We start from the raw sequence: 16,170 nt of genomic DNA, 5'->3' as shown, positions 1-16,170 counted from the left end.
ATGCCGAGTATCACCACGCCGGTTTTTCCAGCCCACGGGACATTCGTTATGTACATGGGCTTTCAGTCTAGAGGGGAGATTGCACAGAAATAGCCTTGAAGTTTTTAAAAATTCCTAGACTAATGTATCAATTTTAATTTGCTCTTTCGCTCTGTTTGGGCAAATTCAAGTTTTCTTGCTGGCTCAGTTTTTGTCATGGGGCCGCTGAGAGATGTCAGTCATACAGAAATCGACACTACTGTTGCAGGTTTGCGCAGAGCCAGACTTTTCAGCACGTAATGGATTAAGCAAGGCTGGTAGTGCAAGCTGTGCATAGGGGTGGCATGAAACGAGCAACGCATCTCCAGTGGAAGGCGTGAGATTTAGGTGGGCCTGCAAAATAGGAGGCTTCTTTGCGATACGTAGGCACCTCTAGTGGCCTTTTTAGCTGGCTTAGTACCTCTAACTGTTCTCGCCAAAGGCCATCGCTGTCGACGTGAAAAGCACGGTCTAGGCACTGACGCCAGCAGTCGGCCGCGGTGACCTGCACGCCGGTCCAGCGGCGCGGCTCGTCGGCTGTTCAGGCAAATCTAAGCCCCAGCTTTTGGCTCAGTGCCGTTATTTCGCTTAACTGAAGAGATAAAGTCAGGAAAGAGGCTAGGCGTGACGGAGAACTTCAGCAGCATCCTCACCGAGAGTAGAGGTACTTGAGAGCGTCGACAGAACCTGATGCCACGGATCCCGATCCATCGAAGGAAAAATGCCTCCAAGTAGGCCTACGCAGGAGTAGCCCTTAGAGGGGTTTTGCGGAGTTTTTTAATCCTTTCGTTAAAGGCATATTCAGCCGAGTTTTAGTCCACTGGGCGACCGCTGAACTCTGGGAGACTATGCATCCATCCCAGAGAAGAAAGCAGCTCTAACGAGGGGCTAAAAGGGAACCATGTTCTCTCTATCATTTAAACCGCTTTATCGTGAAACTCTCGGAGCTTTGCGTAGATGCTCCTCGATCTGGTGGAGGGGCGTAGTTAAAGCTTGGCACAGTGCCCATCCTGTCCTTCTCTGTAAGTGTCCATATTTCATTTTTTTGAGACAGGTTTAGCGGGCGGAAAGGTACGGGGATCGATGCGCCGAATAGCAGAGGAGGATAGAGCGTTGCAGCACGAACAAAATGAGCGTTCAAGAAGTATTGTCCAGCAGATCTTGCAGGAGGAATGGGCAGTCACACAACGAGACTGCGTCGAGGCTCCTGCAGCCAAGTCTCGTCCTGTTAATAGGACTAAAGAGAGTGCGCCTTTTACCACCGATAAGATTCAATATGCAAATGTAGACTCCAATACTTTTTTTTTCGCGTTCGGCCATCAACACCAGATAACGACCTAAATGCCTCCAGACCATTGACAGCTGAGTACAATGAGAAGTGCAAAAATCGGCAGATAGGATTGTGTTCGCATTCAGAAGCAAATTTTTAGCCTTTTCCCAAAGTTAGACTCTCTCCCAGTCTTTCGAATGCAGGTCAAAAGAACTCAGAAGCCTTCAAAAGGTTTCATAGTAGTGGTGCCTCTCCTTGCAGGGCTCGCCGAGAGGCGCCAGCCCCTGAAAAACTTTGTTGTGACCTGCCTTCGACAGCCGAGAGGTAAATGAATTTGAAAATCATCTGCCCTTTACAAAGCACTTCATTGGCAGCTCTATCACTTCACTGTAGCAATAATAACGCGTCAATATGCCATGCTTTCTGTGCAGCCCCGAGGCAGCAACGGCCTGTCCGCGATATCCTCCGCTCGCGATGCGTAATCTCACAGTCTTTGAGCAGAAGAAAATACAAAGAGCATTGGAAGAACAGCAGAGGGTACTAATAGAAGGAACCCCGCAGCGTATTGCGGGAAGGTTACACTCAGGTCCATCATTTTGTTGCACCCCCTCAAAAGTGACGTTTAAGGCGTTTGAAAGCGGTAGAGTGTATTCAAGAAACGTGTTGGTCACAAATGTAAGCTTAGGTTTCAGCACTTTCCGCGTGCTACCTCTCCCAGAGGAGCTTGATGGCATCATCTCTGTAGCTTTGGAGGCCCCAGGAAAGATACCTGCAGGGGGTAGTACACAGATGACTATAACATTTACCCCTAAGAGGACCGAGGACCTGGAGGCTGAAATCCTCTTGCTCTCACCAACGGGGCCTCAAGCCTTGCCTGTTGTTTGCTGCCGTAAAAGAGCAGTGCTGACATTTCTCCCTCAGCAACAGTCTCCTCAGGCGCTGCTTAAGTCGTTACAACTCAAAGGAGCTCCAGCACAAGCTGGGCGCGGTGCCATCTCTGATTGCAATATCAAAAAGAAGTCAACCGTCACAAATGTCGCACCATGGGGGGATCCTGGGAGCCAAGACTTTAAGCAGTGTGCGGGATCTGAGGAGCGAAAGGCTACAGACAGCGTTATCTACCTTCACGCCGGAGACGTTCAACTAGGGGATATGGTTACTGTGCATCTCAAGCTAGGAAATACAGGAAGCCTTTCAGCTGCATATCAGCTCCTTCTAATATCTCCAAGAAATCAGCAGGGCTCCTCCCCTGCAGATAATCCCCAAGCTGGGCAACAAAATGAAGTTCCAAACAACACGACCGCTACTACGTACGAAGCAGGTAAAAACTGTCTAGCGAATAGCACAGCTACAAGGGAAGTCAGTAAAGCTGTTGCTAGTGAAATCGCACTGACATTGAATTTAAATAGAGCACACAACGCTCTACATGCGCAGAAGGACAGGATGAGTCTCAATATAGAAGGATGGCGGGAAGCACTTCAGGACGGGGCAGTGGTGCTCGCACAATGGCTTAACACCTCAGACCATCACAACAGCCTTCTCTGGAAAAGAATCATGTCCAGTGGATTAGACGGACTGCTTCAGAGAAGTGCTTGCCAAAGCAGTCAAAGAGAAACGTGCACAACGGAACCGTTCCAGCTCTGCCTTAAGCGTACACTTGTCAAGAATGCAGCAGGGGAGGTGGCACCGCTCCAGACACAAGATATTGCAATTATCCATGCTCCAGATCGTATAGGAAGATTTGTTGGCTTTTTCTCTCTGCAGTTTTTAGATCAAGAGGTACTAATTAACTCTCGCCTTGGACACTATTTAATTAAAACTTTACGCAGTACTTGCCTTCCGGATGCCACACCACTGGTTTATTAAGGTAAAACCAGCCTCTAAGCCTGTCCTCTTTGGCGTAATAATGAATTCGCAACAGCACCAAAATCCTGTTTCTACGTGTTCACTGCTCTGAGCAGCACCCAGATGTGGTCGTCGTGGTGGATGGGCAGTGCGTCTTGCCTCTCGTTTGCACCAACCCTCCTCTGCATGACTTGGGCATATGCGTGCCAGACCGGATGTATAGGCAGCAATTAAAGGTCACAAGCAACAGCGTAACACCTCGTACTCTTAAAGTGGAGTCTCCGGAGGCCGAGAAGGGTGTCCTGTGGGTAGATCCTGCATGCTCTGTTATACAACCTAAAGGCGTCACTTCTCTGGCTGTCCACCTTTGCTTTTCTTTCTCGTTTTTCCAAAAACATCCAGAATACGTCCAACCACTGCCTCCCGACATTGCCAAGCTTCAGCCTGCATGTACAGCCTTCCAGATACCTATTCGGATTAAAGTCAGCGAACAAACACTTTGTGCAGAAACGGCCATAACAGGTACCTGCTGTACGCATGTCCCCTCTGCGCGGGTTGTGTCAAGACCGGTTTACGGATAGTATCAAACATATCACTTTCTACGAGGGTTTATCAACGTAGCTGTGCAAAAGATGCTCCATCAATAATACTTTAGGGGGGCCAAAATCGTCTTTACGATGGTCAGCTCTCGTTGTCCTTGGCTTTGTAGTATATCTAAAGTATTAGGTCTGTGCACCTGCTGCTGACGCCACAGGCATTCTCACTGAGACCCAGCTGCGCCTATCCCGTACCAGGCTGCATTTTGGGTCAACAAACAATATAACGGGCAGCAAGCAAATGCTGCAGATTCACAACCCGTCTTTACTAATTGCTTCATACAGTTTCACCTCTTCTCACCAAGCCTTGAGAATCGTGGAGCTGCCACGCATCTCAGAAATCGATGAAAGGGTTGAAGAAGTGCCGGTACAAGGAAGCATCCAACAAACAAACACTCCATCAGTTAGTCTCAATAGTCCAGATCTATTGCGAAATACGGACAACGCGGCAACGTTTAACAAAGACACGTCCGCCAAAGAAGCAACGTCTAGTTCACACTCGCCGAAGGACCTTGGTACTGGTGCTTTAGCCGTTGACTTGCGCGAAGGCGATAGTAAGGCATGCGAGGATCTTTTGCAGTACCTCCCCCTGCTCGATATCGGGGCTGCAGGCGTGCTGCTGCCAGGGGAGACACGAACATTTGCTGCAGTCTTTAACCCAGGGGATCTGCGTTGCGATGCACACACAGTGCAACTAGCTGGAGGAAAATCGTTGGAGCATTCAGGAACCGTACGGATGAAGGTGCTTTTGGCCGATCAAGCTGTATATGAAGTAAAGATTCCATGGAATGTCATTCTCACCGAATCCCCTATTACTGTATTGCCTGCCCCTTCGCTCAAACTTCCGACCACACCACCCGGCTTAAGCTCATCCGCGACCCTAGAATTAAAAATTGTGGCAAGCCAATTTTCGTTTATGGAAGGGGAAATCGGGAGCAAACCAGGTCACTTCCTCTCCCCAACTGCGCCAGAAAAACACGCTGTGCAGTTTGCAGGCGTTTTGGTACATGTACAACAGCCACCCTCAACTCTGAGCGCTCTAAGCATTAGTCCCCTCAGGCTACTTCTTCACTCCAAGAAACGCTGCGCTTCGCTCGTCATTCACTTCTCCCCTACAGAACAATATATGCATTTAAAGCAGCTGCTGCAACTCACGCCACCAGCAGAAGAGTGCATCCGGGGGTCTAGTAAAAAGCTTCCGTTTTTGGAGGATTCAGAAGCCACGAAAATTCTTCGTGATAAACGAGGCGGGTGCTCGCGCACCGGGCATACTCAGAGCGTAGCAGCAAATGGATCTACAAAAGACTCAGAAGGCCTGAAGAAGAGTAGCAAAGTAGAGTGTGGCTCAGCAGCAGATTCAAAGACATTTCCCGACAAAAGCCCCATGCACAAAGATCCTAACCCGAAGTTAAGTAAATCGTCTCTGAAGTCTGTAGGAGGCACTGCATCCGATGAAGGCATAAACGAGCGACCGTTCGCGGATGAGTCTTCAAAGTTTACCAACAAGGAAGCACCTGCCACAATATCAACCGACCAAGAAAGATTTATGTCGTCTGATCCTCCCACTACAGCTTTTGCAACAACGGATACTAGCGTTACGTCGATTTTACGAAAAATGACACAAGCGGGAGGCGCTCGTTGGACTAGCCTCGAGGAGAACAACGAAAACGATTTCTTTGCCTTTGATAACCCACAAGCCTACCATCACGCTCATTGGCTTATTCCTCTAAGGATTTGCCGTCTGACATCCAGTCAGGTGGATGGTATTCTTTCCGGAGGGGAGTTAGACACATCACAATGCCCTGCAGGCACCACTACCCAGGCCTTTCTTGAGGTGAGTTTTCCAAAAGTAAGGGTTTCTGCTGCTGTAGCCAAATTCTCCCGGCCTTTAATAGATCTTGTAAATTACGACCTATGCAGGGGGAAGGGTCTCGTTCTTACACTTCCTTGTGCTCAGGTTAGCACCTGCACAAGTCCGCCTCTCGTGGCTGCCTCGCCAAAGCGCGTTGAGTTCGGTTCTGCGATGATCGGACAAAGGGTTTATCAGCACGTAATTCTAACGTGTGTTCCACAAGCACGCCGCCAATGCCACAGATTCCAAGCTCTTCCACTGCCACTTGGCAGCAGATTTGATCTCGTCAGCGCTGCCCGAGAGGTCACACCTGAGCGGCCCCTTCGCCTAACACTGGTATTTCAACCAAACGCTGCGCGAGTGGGTACCAGGAAAATCTGAAATTGCGGAATCCTCTTTTCTAGCGCGGACCACAGAAGCCGCTATCTGGGAGTGCAAGAAGGCGGGGTACTGCTTTTTCCCACTGCATCGTCCCCAGGGGCCTATTAAGGCCGCGATTGTTTCAAGTTTCGTTTTCACGATAATCTGTTGTGGGCATGATGCACTGCACTTGCAGGAGTTTAGTGCTGAGCTGGTGCTTCAGTCTGAGCGGACTCGAATAGCAATCCCTTTGAGTGGAATGGGCTTGCAGCATACGGTGGAGCTGATTCCATCACGAAATGCATACGATATGGGGGCATTGGTTTGCCCCCAAATCAAAGGTATTTTGTCGCGCGCCACTGATGCTTCACACAGTGGCGCTGAGCTTCCTTGGGTTTGCCTCTCTACAGCCAGTTTTCTGCTTTCTGGGATGTAGCCCCATATGTTAGACACCCAAACAGTGAGCTCTAGCCAACAAGGGTTTGATAATGGCACCCCAGGATGCTCCTTTGCGGAGCCAAGAGAAGCGTATGACCCTATGAGTGGCGTCTGCAGGCTCTGCCGGCGCTGCATCGACAACATACGTAGTGACATTGAAGAACACGGCCACTACTCCACTGGCCTTTAGTCTAAGACTTAAACAAAGCCTTTATCCACAGGTTAATTGTGCAAAAGGAGGGACAGGATCAAGCTATTTCTCATGCGAACCCAGTCAGGGCATTCTGCCTGGGCTAGCTTCAGTGGAAGTAATTTTTTTTTTCAAGCCTCTGCATGCAGGTGAAGCTAGTCTGAGCCTGTTAACTACTGTCCATTGTTCTTTAGCATGCCAATTCAGATAAAGTGCTCCCTAATTTCTAAAAGAGTGCTTGTATACATGGCTTTTGTGCGCTTCTTACTCTGCAGAGGGGTGGCTGAGAGGTGATTTCGAGCTTACGTTTGCAACGTCGGGTCAAGCTCCACGAGTGCTTACCTTCTTTGGACTTGCGACAAGCAGCTCTCTTTATGCCACCTTACCCTTCCTCGCCAACGGATCGACACGTCCTCCTTTGGAAAGTGGAGCCTGTTCTCCACAGGAAAAAGAGATGAGTGGCAGCATCTGTGGGTGCAACAATGTAGCTACTGGCGTGACTGCCCCCGGAGGCTTACAGAACACAGACTTTTGCGTATCGTGCTATATGGAATCTCTTCCACGGCTCGCTGCGGAACGCGGCTTTCTAAGCAATGATGAGCAAATAGCTCCCTCCAACCACCCAGTGGCTGAAGACGCGAATTCTATCTTTAGGGTGAAAGGGTCCATACAGTCGCAACAGCAACCTCAGCTATCGGACATCTGCTTACGGTCCCATGAACGACCTTTCGGACCCAAGACAATAGACATTCGATTTGGTGCTCTACAGCCCAGCAGGTTGACGCGAGCTTTGCCTGGTATGTCCCCTGCCGGGACGTCAACAGACAACATAGGTCCAAAAGGCGATCCACCCATGGCAGAATGTAGCCAAAGTCAGACCTCACACAGCCCCCCTTTCACTGTGAGAGAAGAAAAGCAAAAGGCAGATGCCAACTTCGTTCTACAAGACATCGATACCATGTTCGACGATAAATGCACAAAAGCGATAGTGGTTGGGGGGGCGTGGCCTCCAGGTCGACAGGGGCTAAGCCCGTTCGCAACGGTCAAGGGTGAGGCTACTGGAGGCTTTGAAATCACAATAGACTGCTCACCATACTCCCATATGTTTTCATTCGAGCCAACAAACGGGACTTTCTTCCCTGGAGGGAGGCAGGTGGTTCGCGCAGTCTTCTCTCAGACTGTCTCAACACCAGGTACGAAGTGCCGGCCTACGGCTCTGCTATTGACGAACGCTGTGTGCAACCAAGCCACTTCCTGCCCGCCACATATGACATCTACGGATTCGTGGATGAAGCGCTTCGGTTCACTGCGTTCGTTTGCCCGTTTGTTTTTTAGCGGAGGACCGCGTCCGCAAGCTGTTGAGCCATGTTCCGCCAGAGATACAAAAGCAGCAGTACATAACCGCCACAGCAAGATTGTGGCTTCGGGGGACCACTGTGTCAGCTCCCGTACAAGCTCAAGAAGTTGCAATAATTCGGCTGCGCGCGCCGTTGTGTAGTAAGCTGGGGTAACGGGCTGCCGCACAGGTCATACACCAAACAATCGAGTAGTAAAGATCATTCTCAGGAAAAGCATGGCCAGAAAAATAAGGTAAAACTTCCCACGTCAGTATTTGTAGCTCCCAAACGACATAACTTAGTACTTCCCGGGAGTTATTTCTCCTCACTAGACAATGGTCCTTGCAATACAGAGTACTGAAGTAGTATCCTCCTTCCCTGGTAAAACGCCTGAAAACTTCGGATAACCATGACAAATTTTCTTCTACTCCATGTGTACATCTATTTTTTTAAGCACATAATTCAACGGAACTGAGCATTCTGGTCGTGGATGCCGAATGAGCTTGTGCCCCCGGCGGCCCGCGTGGGGTATGCCATATTAGGAAAATTATTGATAAGCTACCAAAGCCGAAAAAAGTGCAAAGAGCGAAAGAACGGGTAATTTATCCTTTTGTGAAGCCCTTTTGCTACTTTTCGAGTGTGTTAGCGGGAAACGGCTTGGCACTGCTTCGTGCTCAAAATTACTGGGTTTCGCTGCGGGATAACCGTGCATTGTGAACTGATCGAATACCTCCTGAGCTTCCCAAGCACTCTGAGAAATTATTCTGTTGAGACACCAGGCTTTGACTTTGACTGTGTTTCTTAATGGAGGCTTTGACCAGCTCGTGGGCTCGTTCGTTTTGCAGAACTGGGGGTGACCTTGCACACCGCAGAGTATGAAAGAATCTCGTATTCAGTTGTTCACACGGTTAATGCTTTGAATTCAATAATTATTTGCTTCATGTATGAATAAGTCACTCCCTAGTACTACTGAGCGGTACCAGTGTGCTCTGTGAAGCCTCTCCCTCGAAATAGGCTCGCAGCCAGAGGTGTCGAAGCTTGGCCGTGGGGTGAGACAAAGTCCTGCTATGCTAATTCCTTCTGAAATATTACCTTTGCATTCAAACATATGTCTGCGTCTCTCTATTGTAGTGGGTCATTTTCTAGCGGGTGTGTCACGAATGTACTGGGCACAGGATCCCCGCAGGTCGGTTAACGAGCTATGGCAATTGCAAGCATCAAAGCCCGGTCAAACGGCGGACCAGCATACTTGAAAGTATCTTGGACAGATAATCATTGGTAATTCTTGAATTGGCGGGCTCTGTCTTGTGCACCAGCCATATGGGCATGACTTAGCTGCCGCTTTGCTAGTACCGGATACAACACAGGCGTGAATTGCCCGCAGTAGGGAGCCAAGAAGTCTAAAGCCAAATTGTCTTTCTTAGTATGTCAGATAGAGGTGACCCCCGTAGGTGGGAACCACGCGGGGGGCGCTTTCGTGAAGAGCGCGCTGGGGGAGTGCGTCGGGAGGAACGAAGGGATGAACGATGGCAAGGAGAGGTTGGAAGAGGACGCTGCCCATGGGAGCACCACCCAAATGGATTTGGTCGGGGAGAAGGCAGAGGATTTGGAAGAGGACGAGGAAGGGGATTTCGAGGAGGAGCTAGACAGCCCCCCCTGCCTGAATACCTTGATCGTGCTCTCGAATCGACGGCTCAGAGGAAGGGTCAAGTGCTCTGCAATGCTTGGAGCATGAAGCTTGAAGACGGTCTAAGTGCATGGGGATACCCTATAAGCATAAGAGAGAGTGGAACTGAGAGACCAGTGAGTTTTGGCGTAGCAGTAAGCCTGCCTGCGCGAGGAATGGTTTCTCACCACACTACCAGGCCCAAAATAGCAAACCACGCAGTGTCAATGCTGTACGACCACAGGTCGAAGAACGAAAAGAACGTAGAAGGGTTCTGGCGGAACTTCTAAAGGCATTGACTGGAGTCCATGAGCCTCCAGGGAGCGCGAGACCCCGACGGGTTGTGTCAAGGGGAGCCCAGCATTCCGAGTTACTGCGATGGTTGATTGTGTACTCTAGCCGCATAAGGGCTCTTATAAAGGAAGAGCCAACACGTGAAGTGGCGCTCCGTGACGGAGAGGCTCCTTCAAGGGTGTACAAAGTTACCTTTGGGGAAGAACGACCGGTAAGCTAAACAAGTTGAACTCTTGCAATTGACTGACACCACATTGTTTGCTCCCCTAACTATTTTCAGAGTAGAGGATCTGGCTTTTATCGTCGTTTGATGTACAAGCTAGAGTCGTGCAGTTCCTCCATTTCATGGTGTCAAACGCATCCTCTTTGTCTCCCCCGGTACGATCACAAGTAATTGTGTGCTTGTCTACCCTTGTGTTCTTGACCATCCTACTACTTCTATGTACATCTAGTTATATTGTGCTTTCAGCTCACTGGAGGTGATTGGCGCTTTTATTTCATGGCGGCCATCATGAGTACGCTGGAAGCGGCAAGTTACCAAAGGGCTTTCGGGCAATCCCAGTACCTTAAGCTAGACCCTCGTTCTCTAAGGACCGAATCACAGCTCCTCGGCATTGATGCAACACTTGTTCAAAGTGAAAAAAGTCAGTTTTCCGCACTGGATACCTTTACTTTAACGTTACGTTAAGATGCCGAGAGTCGAAGGCGCCAGTGCAACTATGCTCCAGTCGATTTCTGTCGAATTTTCTAATTATGCAGCTTGGGTTGCCAGCTGTCTCGACATGGCTGCGTGTATATATACACATATACAAAAGCACATAGATACCTAGTTTCTTGCGTGGGCATGCGTGAATATGTGTCAATGTGTGCGTTTGGATTTGTGCACTATTCTTTATTCGTTTTCATGTTACAGGTTGGCTCCTAAAAATGAGCCGGCACGACCGCAAGCTCGAACTAGGCTGCCTCGAGGATCATCTACGAGATATGGATCACCAGAAAGCCCAGATTACTTACAGGAATCGGCTTTGCGTTGCCGTGCACAAGGGGAATATTTATAGAATTATTAACGTAACCGATACAACGGCCGACCGTGCAACATTTGAAAAAGGCGGCCAGACAATCAATGTTGCCCAGTATTTTAAGGACGCCTACAACGAGCATGTGGAGGGGAAGCTGGTGGTGCAAGCAAAGGAGGTTCGTGGAGGCTCCAGAGTGTGCTTTTTACCTGTTAACCTCTTGAGGGTTATTGCACAGGCCCCGCCAGTAAGCCCTCAGCACGTTCCTCCGCTGCAGGTTATTTTTGCTGCTGAAGCTCTGTAAACGTGCTTTTAGACAGCATGCAAAGTGTTTCACTACTGTACCAGAGAGCTCCGTTAAAGTGAAGAACAGCGTCGGGCTTTGTGAACTTGCAGTCCTGCCAGCTGCTGTCGTGTACTCCCCTGATAGCCAACGGCAGGATCTCGAGCTGTTCTCCGGCCCAAAAGTGCGCAAGAAACTCTCGTCGACTGTGCAGAGCTGGTTGCTGACATCCTCCGCACGCCTGCAGTCCGGAATCAGATGTCGGAGCTCAAACTGCAGATTGGCGACAAGGGCCTGCCACTCGATGTCCAGCAAAATGTACGCGCCACCATGTCTCCCGATGCGTGCACCTGCAGCTTTGAATAGGGGTAGGCAGTCGCGTCTGGAGATGGGTGGTACACGTTGCTTCTCCATTAATGCATTGACTGATGATATTGGACATGCAGGTTACGAATTTAAGAAAGCTTATGGGAGATGTTCGGAGCTTTGGGGAAGCGCGAATCTCGTGGGGTGCAACGGAACGCGAACGCCAGCAAGATACATCAGCGGATCTGTCTCCGGATTTCCGTGCGCGGCTCTGCCAAAACCTCGTGAGGATCCATGTAAAAACACCATAATCCATAGGCTCCTATAGAGTCTACGGGGAAAGCCTGTATGTTATCCATTCCTCGGAGTGACTCGGACGTCCCTTCGGCCTGCATCCTGCCGCAGGAGACCAAGTCTGTATTGCTTTCTTGCTACGGCGCATTTCGTGTGCTGCACTTTAGGTCCTGCGTCATAAGGTGCCCCTAGATAAGCAATGGATGCTCCTTGTTTGCACTGGACGGAGAGAGCATGGAGGCTCTAGGGCCGCAGAGGCAATCAAAAATACGATCGAGCTAACGCGGCAAAGGTGATTCTAATGGACCAGCTGCACTTCTCCGGATACAGGGCGTCTAAACAGACAGCCGTTCACAAGCGACCGTTACAAAGGTGTTAGTACTGCAAAGGTGGCACACTGGAGTGTGGCTGCACACCGATTTGGCCTTGCACGAAACGCATGCTAATTGTGTTTCTAAGCTATTCCGGCCGCATTTACAAGCTTGCTCCTCCGTTAAGTGCGTTCAGATAACAGGCGCACTGTACCAATTTCTCGTTTCGCGCATTCAGAATCCGCTATAAGAACCAGCTCGTGGTTGAGATGGAGGCCCCTGTTTGCTGCGAGCACTTCGTCAAGACTGAGGCTGAATGGAAGAGAGGGAAAGTGGAAGTAACCAAAAGGAGTCTACGAGACCTCTTCAGCCTGCACAGGCAAGGCCTTAGGGGAGCGATTGTTCTGCTTGCTTACGATTCAGATGAGGTCAACAACAGAGTACGCATAGCCGCCAAACAGGTACGCAATTCGGATTCACAATAGATTTTATTGGAGATCCCAGTCCACACAGATGCAAAAGAGTGCACGGACCTACTTACTATGAGCAGTGCAGCGTGCTGAATCCAAGGAGTTTAAACATTGATGTGTGCGACAACCAAATAAGCATTTGTGCCCGACTAATCAATTATGGGTACATTAGACGGAGGGTAGAGGGAAAAGCTGAGTTCCGTGCCTAACCCTTCGAGCTCTCACAGCAAACGATATCGGCTTGTAGGTGAGATTGCATTTGCGCGCAGGTTTCAGTTCAAATGGACTTTCCAGTACAATGCTGCAAGCTGCAAACCCTCCAGAATTTCAAGAACAAGCCGGAGGATAAGTCGATGAACATGTGGTGGAATGTCTACCTACAGTTTCAAACAAAAATCACTGACGAGGAATCCCGTGCTGGTGTTCCTTGGGCGGCTGACCAGCCGCTCGCGCCCTTAAGAGAAGCACCTGTTAAGGTCAGTGCTGTTAGCGCATGGGGAGACGCGAGTCTATCAGTGAGTCTCAAAGCTGCAATGCAACATCGTTCGGCTTGAAGCTAGTCATGGATGCTGTGGTGTCACAATGCGGTATACAGATGTCTTCAACTCAGCCATCCCAGGCGCCGCCCACGAAGGTTTCCGAGATCGCGCGGGCCATTGGCATTGCAGTCAACTCTTTCGGGTATTCTTTTTATCAGGGAGTGCTATATGCTATGTTGAGGTGGCTATGGCATGCGCAAGTGCCATTCGTTTGCGTGGGCTACTAAGATGTCAGCCAGCCTTTCAATGTGCTCGAGATCCGGGCTCGTGCACAATTTGAGATTGCGCCTGAGCTGCTCAGCCTCCCACTGTCCATCGCCACATACAATGTCATGTTTTGAGCAGGCCTGCAAGCTCTCGCTGCGCAGTAGTAGGAATCGTCGGCGGGAGGAACGTCGAGCACACGCGGTTCATTAGCCATATTGGAGCATCAGATCCTCCGAACTACCGCGCTGGCGTCGTAAGAGACATGGCTAGGCACTTCCAACTCTTCTGGGAAAAGTTCACTAGGCACTTAGATGTGGCCGCAGGACATTCTAGGCCGGCGCCAGCTCACCTGCTCATATACAGGTCTGCGCCGAGTGGAAATTCGCAGATAAAAGAGGTTCTGGCTCACGAGGTCGCAGCGATTAGGGACGTAATCGAAGCTGATTTGGGTAAAATTGAGTTTTCGTCAGAAAAGCGCGAACTGACTATTGAGCATCCCGTTGCAGCTGCCTTCCCAGAGGGCGTTTTTCAGTGTGCTCTGCGAATGTGTCGGGAAACCGACTTGGAGGCATTTTCTGGCAAAGCGGAAGACATTGGGGCACATATAAATTACAAGGGGGCTATTTTGTCCTGCGATGGACCTACCCTTACCTCACAAGGCCGGAACATCCTCAGGGTCAGGATGGAAGAGGGATTTGTGCCCCTCTACAGGCCGCTTGGACTTCTCATCTGCACTTTTTTCTGGCCTGAATCAGAACCTCACCAGGCAAGTACTCAGGGGACGCTTTCCCATTTTACTTTATCGTTTGATCCCGCGTAGCCGCTGCGTGATAGTTGGCCGCCTTGCTGACTGGCTCTGCTCCTTAAATGAAAAGAAGAATAGCGGAAATACTGGAATAAGAATGCCAACGCGCGGGGCCAATTTCGAGTCATTCCATGTTCTCGGGCAGTGCTTGCTCCGAACAATACTTCTGTGATCAGGTCATTCAAGCAGAAGACAAACTTGGCGTTGTACTCCCAGACACTCATCGTCTCCTGAGTTATGCAAGGTCGAATTATCGATGGCTCCAGCCAATCAAGTTGACGTTCACCGCTACTGCCGACGAACCGACGCCGCACGGTCAGCATTCCTATTTCAGCCCCACTAAGACATCCAATATTGCTTCGTCTAGACGAGTACTTTGCAGATTTGTTGTACAAGACCTTGCTTAATGTGTTGTCATAGATGCTGCTCAGTTTCTATCGGATTTTTGCTTGTGCAGAAGCCAACGGAGTGATTATTGCTCTGGATGGTTACGTTTCCCCAGAAGTCAAATTTCATAAAAACGAGCCTAGGCTAGGCAGTACTGTGTATTTGAGGAAGGCAATTATCTCGCATATAATCCAGGTGCAGCGACAAATAATGATAGTCCCAGCTTTATAAGGTATCCTGCTATGCAACAATGTACTCTTGAACCAGGGCCCCGTCTTCGCGCTTATGACAACTGGTATAACGCATTTAAAGAAGTGGCCATGAGTCTTTTCCCGCTGCTGTGTTCGCCTCAGCGTGTGCACCTCAATGTGCTGGTAAACCCACACCGGCCTGCCAGCCCAATGAGGTTCTTTATGAGGGGCAGGGACGGTGTTCAGGGGCTCCCAGTTGGATCCTACATTGACAGGTTGGTCCATGCGCTCTCAGTTGTATTTATCGAACTCCGCATGCGGGTAACTAACGGTATTTGAGCCAGCCAGCAAATCAAGAACCTCCCGCATTGTGTATACTGTGTTGCTGCGATGGAACAGTGGTCCTATTATTCCAATATCCCCAGACACGGCAACGCTTGAAAAGAAATTCCTTATTGGAACGGCTGATCCAACAAGAGGATCTCCTTCAGCATCTGAATTCCACATTATAGCAAGTACGGGGAACCGTTCGCACAGTATCGACTTGCTGCTGCCGAATACGACTGCCAAGAGAGCCATAAACTGTCAGCGTTAGGAGTAGCTGTGAGAGTGCATGCAATTGTTACGGAGCTAGGTCCATGGCAGTACCCACGTACACGTTTTCTAGGTTGTAGGAGTTTGCAGTTGGTTTGCTTTGCAAAGGCTAGCAACTTACACTAGCCAAACTGAAGCCTTTGCTTAGCGTTTGCAGACGAAAGTGACTGGTCGAGGCACTTCCTTGCAGTAGTTTCCTACAAGCTGTGCCATATGTATTACAATTGGGCTGGTAAGCAAATACTATCTCCATCTGGAGCTCACTTGCATCACAGCGTGACCCTTGTATCTAAGGTCACCCCTCCAGCCTTTACAACGCCTTAACTGATATTGCACTTACCACGCGGTTTGATATTCGCATCGGTTCCTTCGCCGGCTGTCACCCTTTGCGTTGTCATTGTTGGGCATAGGGACTGTAAAGCATCCACACATACTGCAGATGGCATTAGCTATTGTGCGTCAGCATCAAATCTACATCGCCTCGGAAAGCGGATATGGCCTCGATTCCGAATTCAATCTCGACGAGCCTGCAGAAGAGCAGCCCCTGGAACAACAGGAATCCCCAGAGGAAGGCGAAGAAGCGGAAACACGCGAACGCCTTCAAAAGCGGCGACAGGAGGGGGGTTACGCTACACATGTCGGGGGCCGTGAAGGGCTTGAAAGGACGGATGATGCTGCAGAAAGGGAGGCTGGTAAACAGAATCTGAGAGAGCTCAAAGCCAATCTGGAACGCCCAGACAGTGTCCTGATGACTACTGCGTTCATGCTCTGATGGCAGTGGCTATGCTAATTTTGCTATTCCGCCAGGGTGGCGACAGAAAGCCTGGCCCATCGCCTCCTGCAGCAAAACTGCAATAGCTACATGCATGCACCTGTATCTGTGCCCGTTTCTATGTGAATA

The 16,170-nt window shown here is 49.8% G+C and overlaps 2 protein-coding genes across 2 annotated transcripts; both read left to right on the top strand.

Moving 5' to 3' along the window:
• Positions 1–1,101: 1,101 nt before the first annotated feature.
• Positions 1,102–8,080, top strand: LOC113147177. Its single transcript, XM_026336828.1, has 10 exons — positions 1,102–1,328; positions 1,466–1,612; positions 1,720–3,067; positions 3,250–3,655; positions 3,888–4,145; positions 4,260–5,533; positions 5,687–5,779; positions 6,138–6,282; positions 6,845–7,762; positions 7,905–8,080. Exons 1-10 carry the CDS (start codon positions 1,102–1,104, stop codon positions 8,078–8,080), a joined length of 4,992 nt encoding a protein of 1,663 aa, XP_026192613.1.
• A 1,251-nt stretch (positions 8,081–9,331) lies between these two features.
• On the top strand, positions 9,332–16,041 carry LOC34622554. The gene is made up of 17 exons (XM_026336827.1): positions 9,332–9,709; positions 9,817–10,077; positions 10,336–10,510; positions 10,780–11,129; positions 11,313–11,483; positions 11,612–11,755; positions 11,933–12,057; positions 12,315–12,537; positions 12,816–13,016; positions 13,166–13,227; positions 13,431–14,058; positions 14,274–14,412; positions 14,558–14,679; positions 14,838–14,950; positions 15,075–15,190; positions 15,427–15,501; positions 15,680–16,041. The coding sequence occupies exons 1-17, from the start codon at positions 9,332–9,334 to the stop codon at positions 16,039–16,041; spliced, it is 3,645 nt and encodes a 1,214-aa protein (XP_026192612.1).
• Positions 16,042–16,170: the final 129 nt, after the last annotated feature.

Source organism: Cyclospora cayetanensis, unplaced genomic scaffold (assembly GCF_002999335.1).
Source record: "Cyclospora cayetanensis isolate NF1_C8 unplaced genomic scaffold, CcayRef3 CcayRef3_contig_15, whole genome shotgun sequence".
Classification (NCBI taxonomy): Eukaryota; Apicomplexa; class Conoidasida; order Eucoccidiorida; family Eimeriidae; genus Cyclospora; species Cyclospora cayetanensis.
Note: the sequence above shows the minus strand (reverse complement) of the source record. Positions and strands in the feature narration are given on the sequence as shown.

Bases quoted from the DNA above. Each gene is read 5' to 3' on its own strand.
- LOC113147177 (XM_026336828.1), top strand. From the start codon at position 1,102: ATGCGCCGAATAGCAGAGGAGGATAGAGCGTTGCAGCACGAACAAAAT. The intron at 3,068-3,249 runs GTACTAATTAAC...TGCTCTGAGCAG, and splicing joins TGCAGTTTTTAGATCAAGAG to CACCCAGATGTGGTCGTCGT. The intron at 4,146-4,259 runs GTCCAGATCTAT...CTGGTGCTTTAG, and splicing joins TCCATCAGTTAGTCTCAATA to CCGTTGACTTGCGCGAAGGC.
- LOC34622554 (XM_026336827.1), top strand. From the start codon at position 9,332: ATGTCAGATAGAGGTGACCCCCGTAGGTGGGAACCACGCGGGGGGCGC. The intron at 11,130-11,312 runs GTAAGCCCTCAG...CTCCCCTGATAG, and splicing joins TTATTGCACAGGCCCCGCCA to CCAACGGCAGGATCTCGAGC. The intron at 15,191-15,426 runs GTACGGGGAACC...TAGCGTTTGCAG, and splicing joins TGAATTCCACATTATAGCAA to ACGAAAGTGACTGGTCGAGG.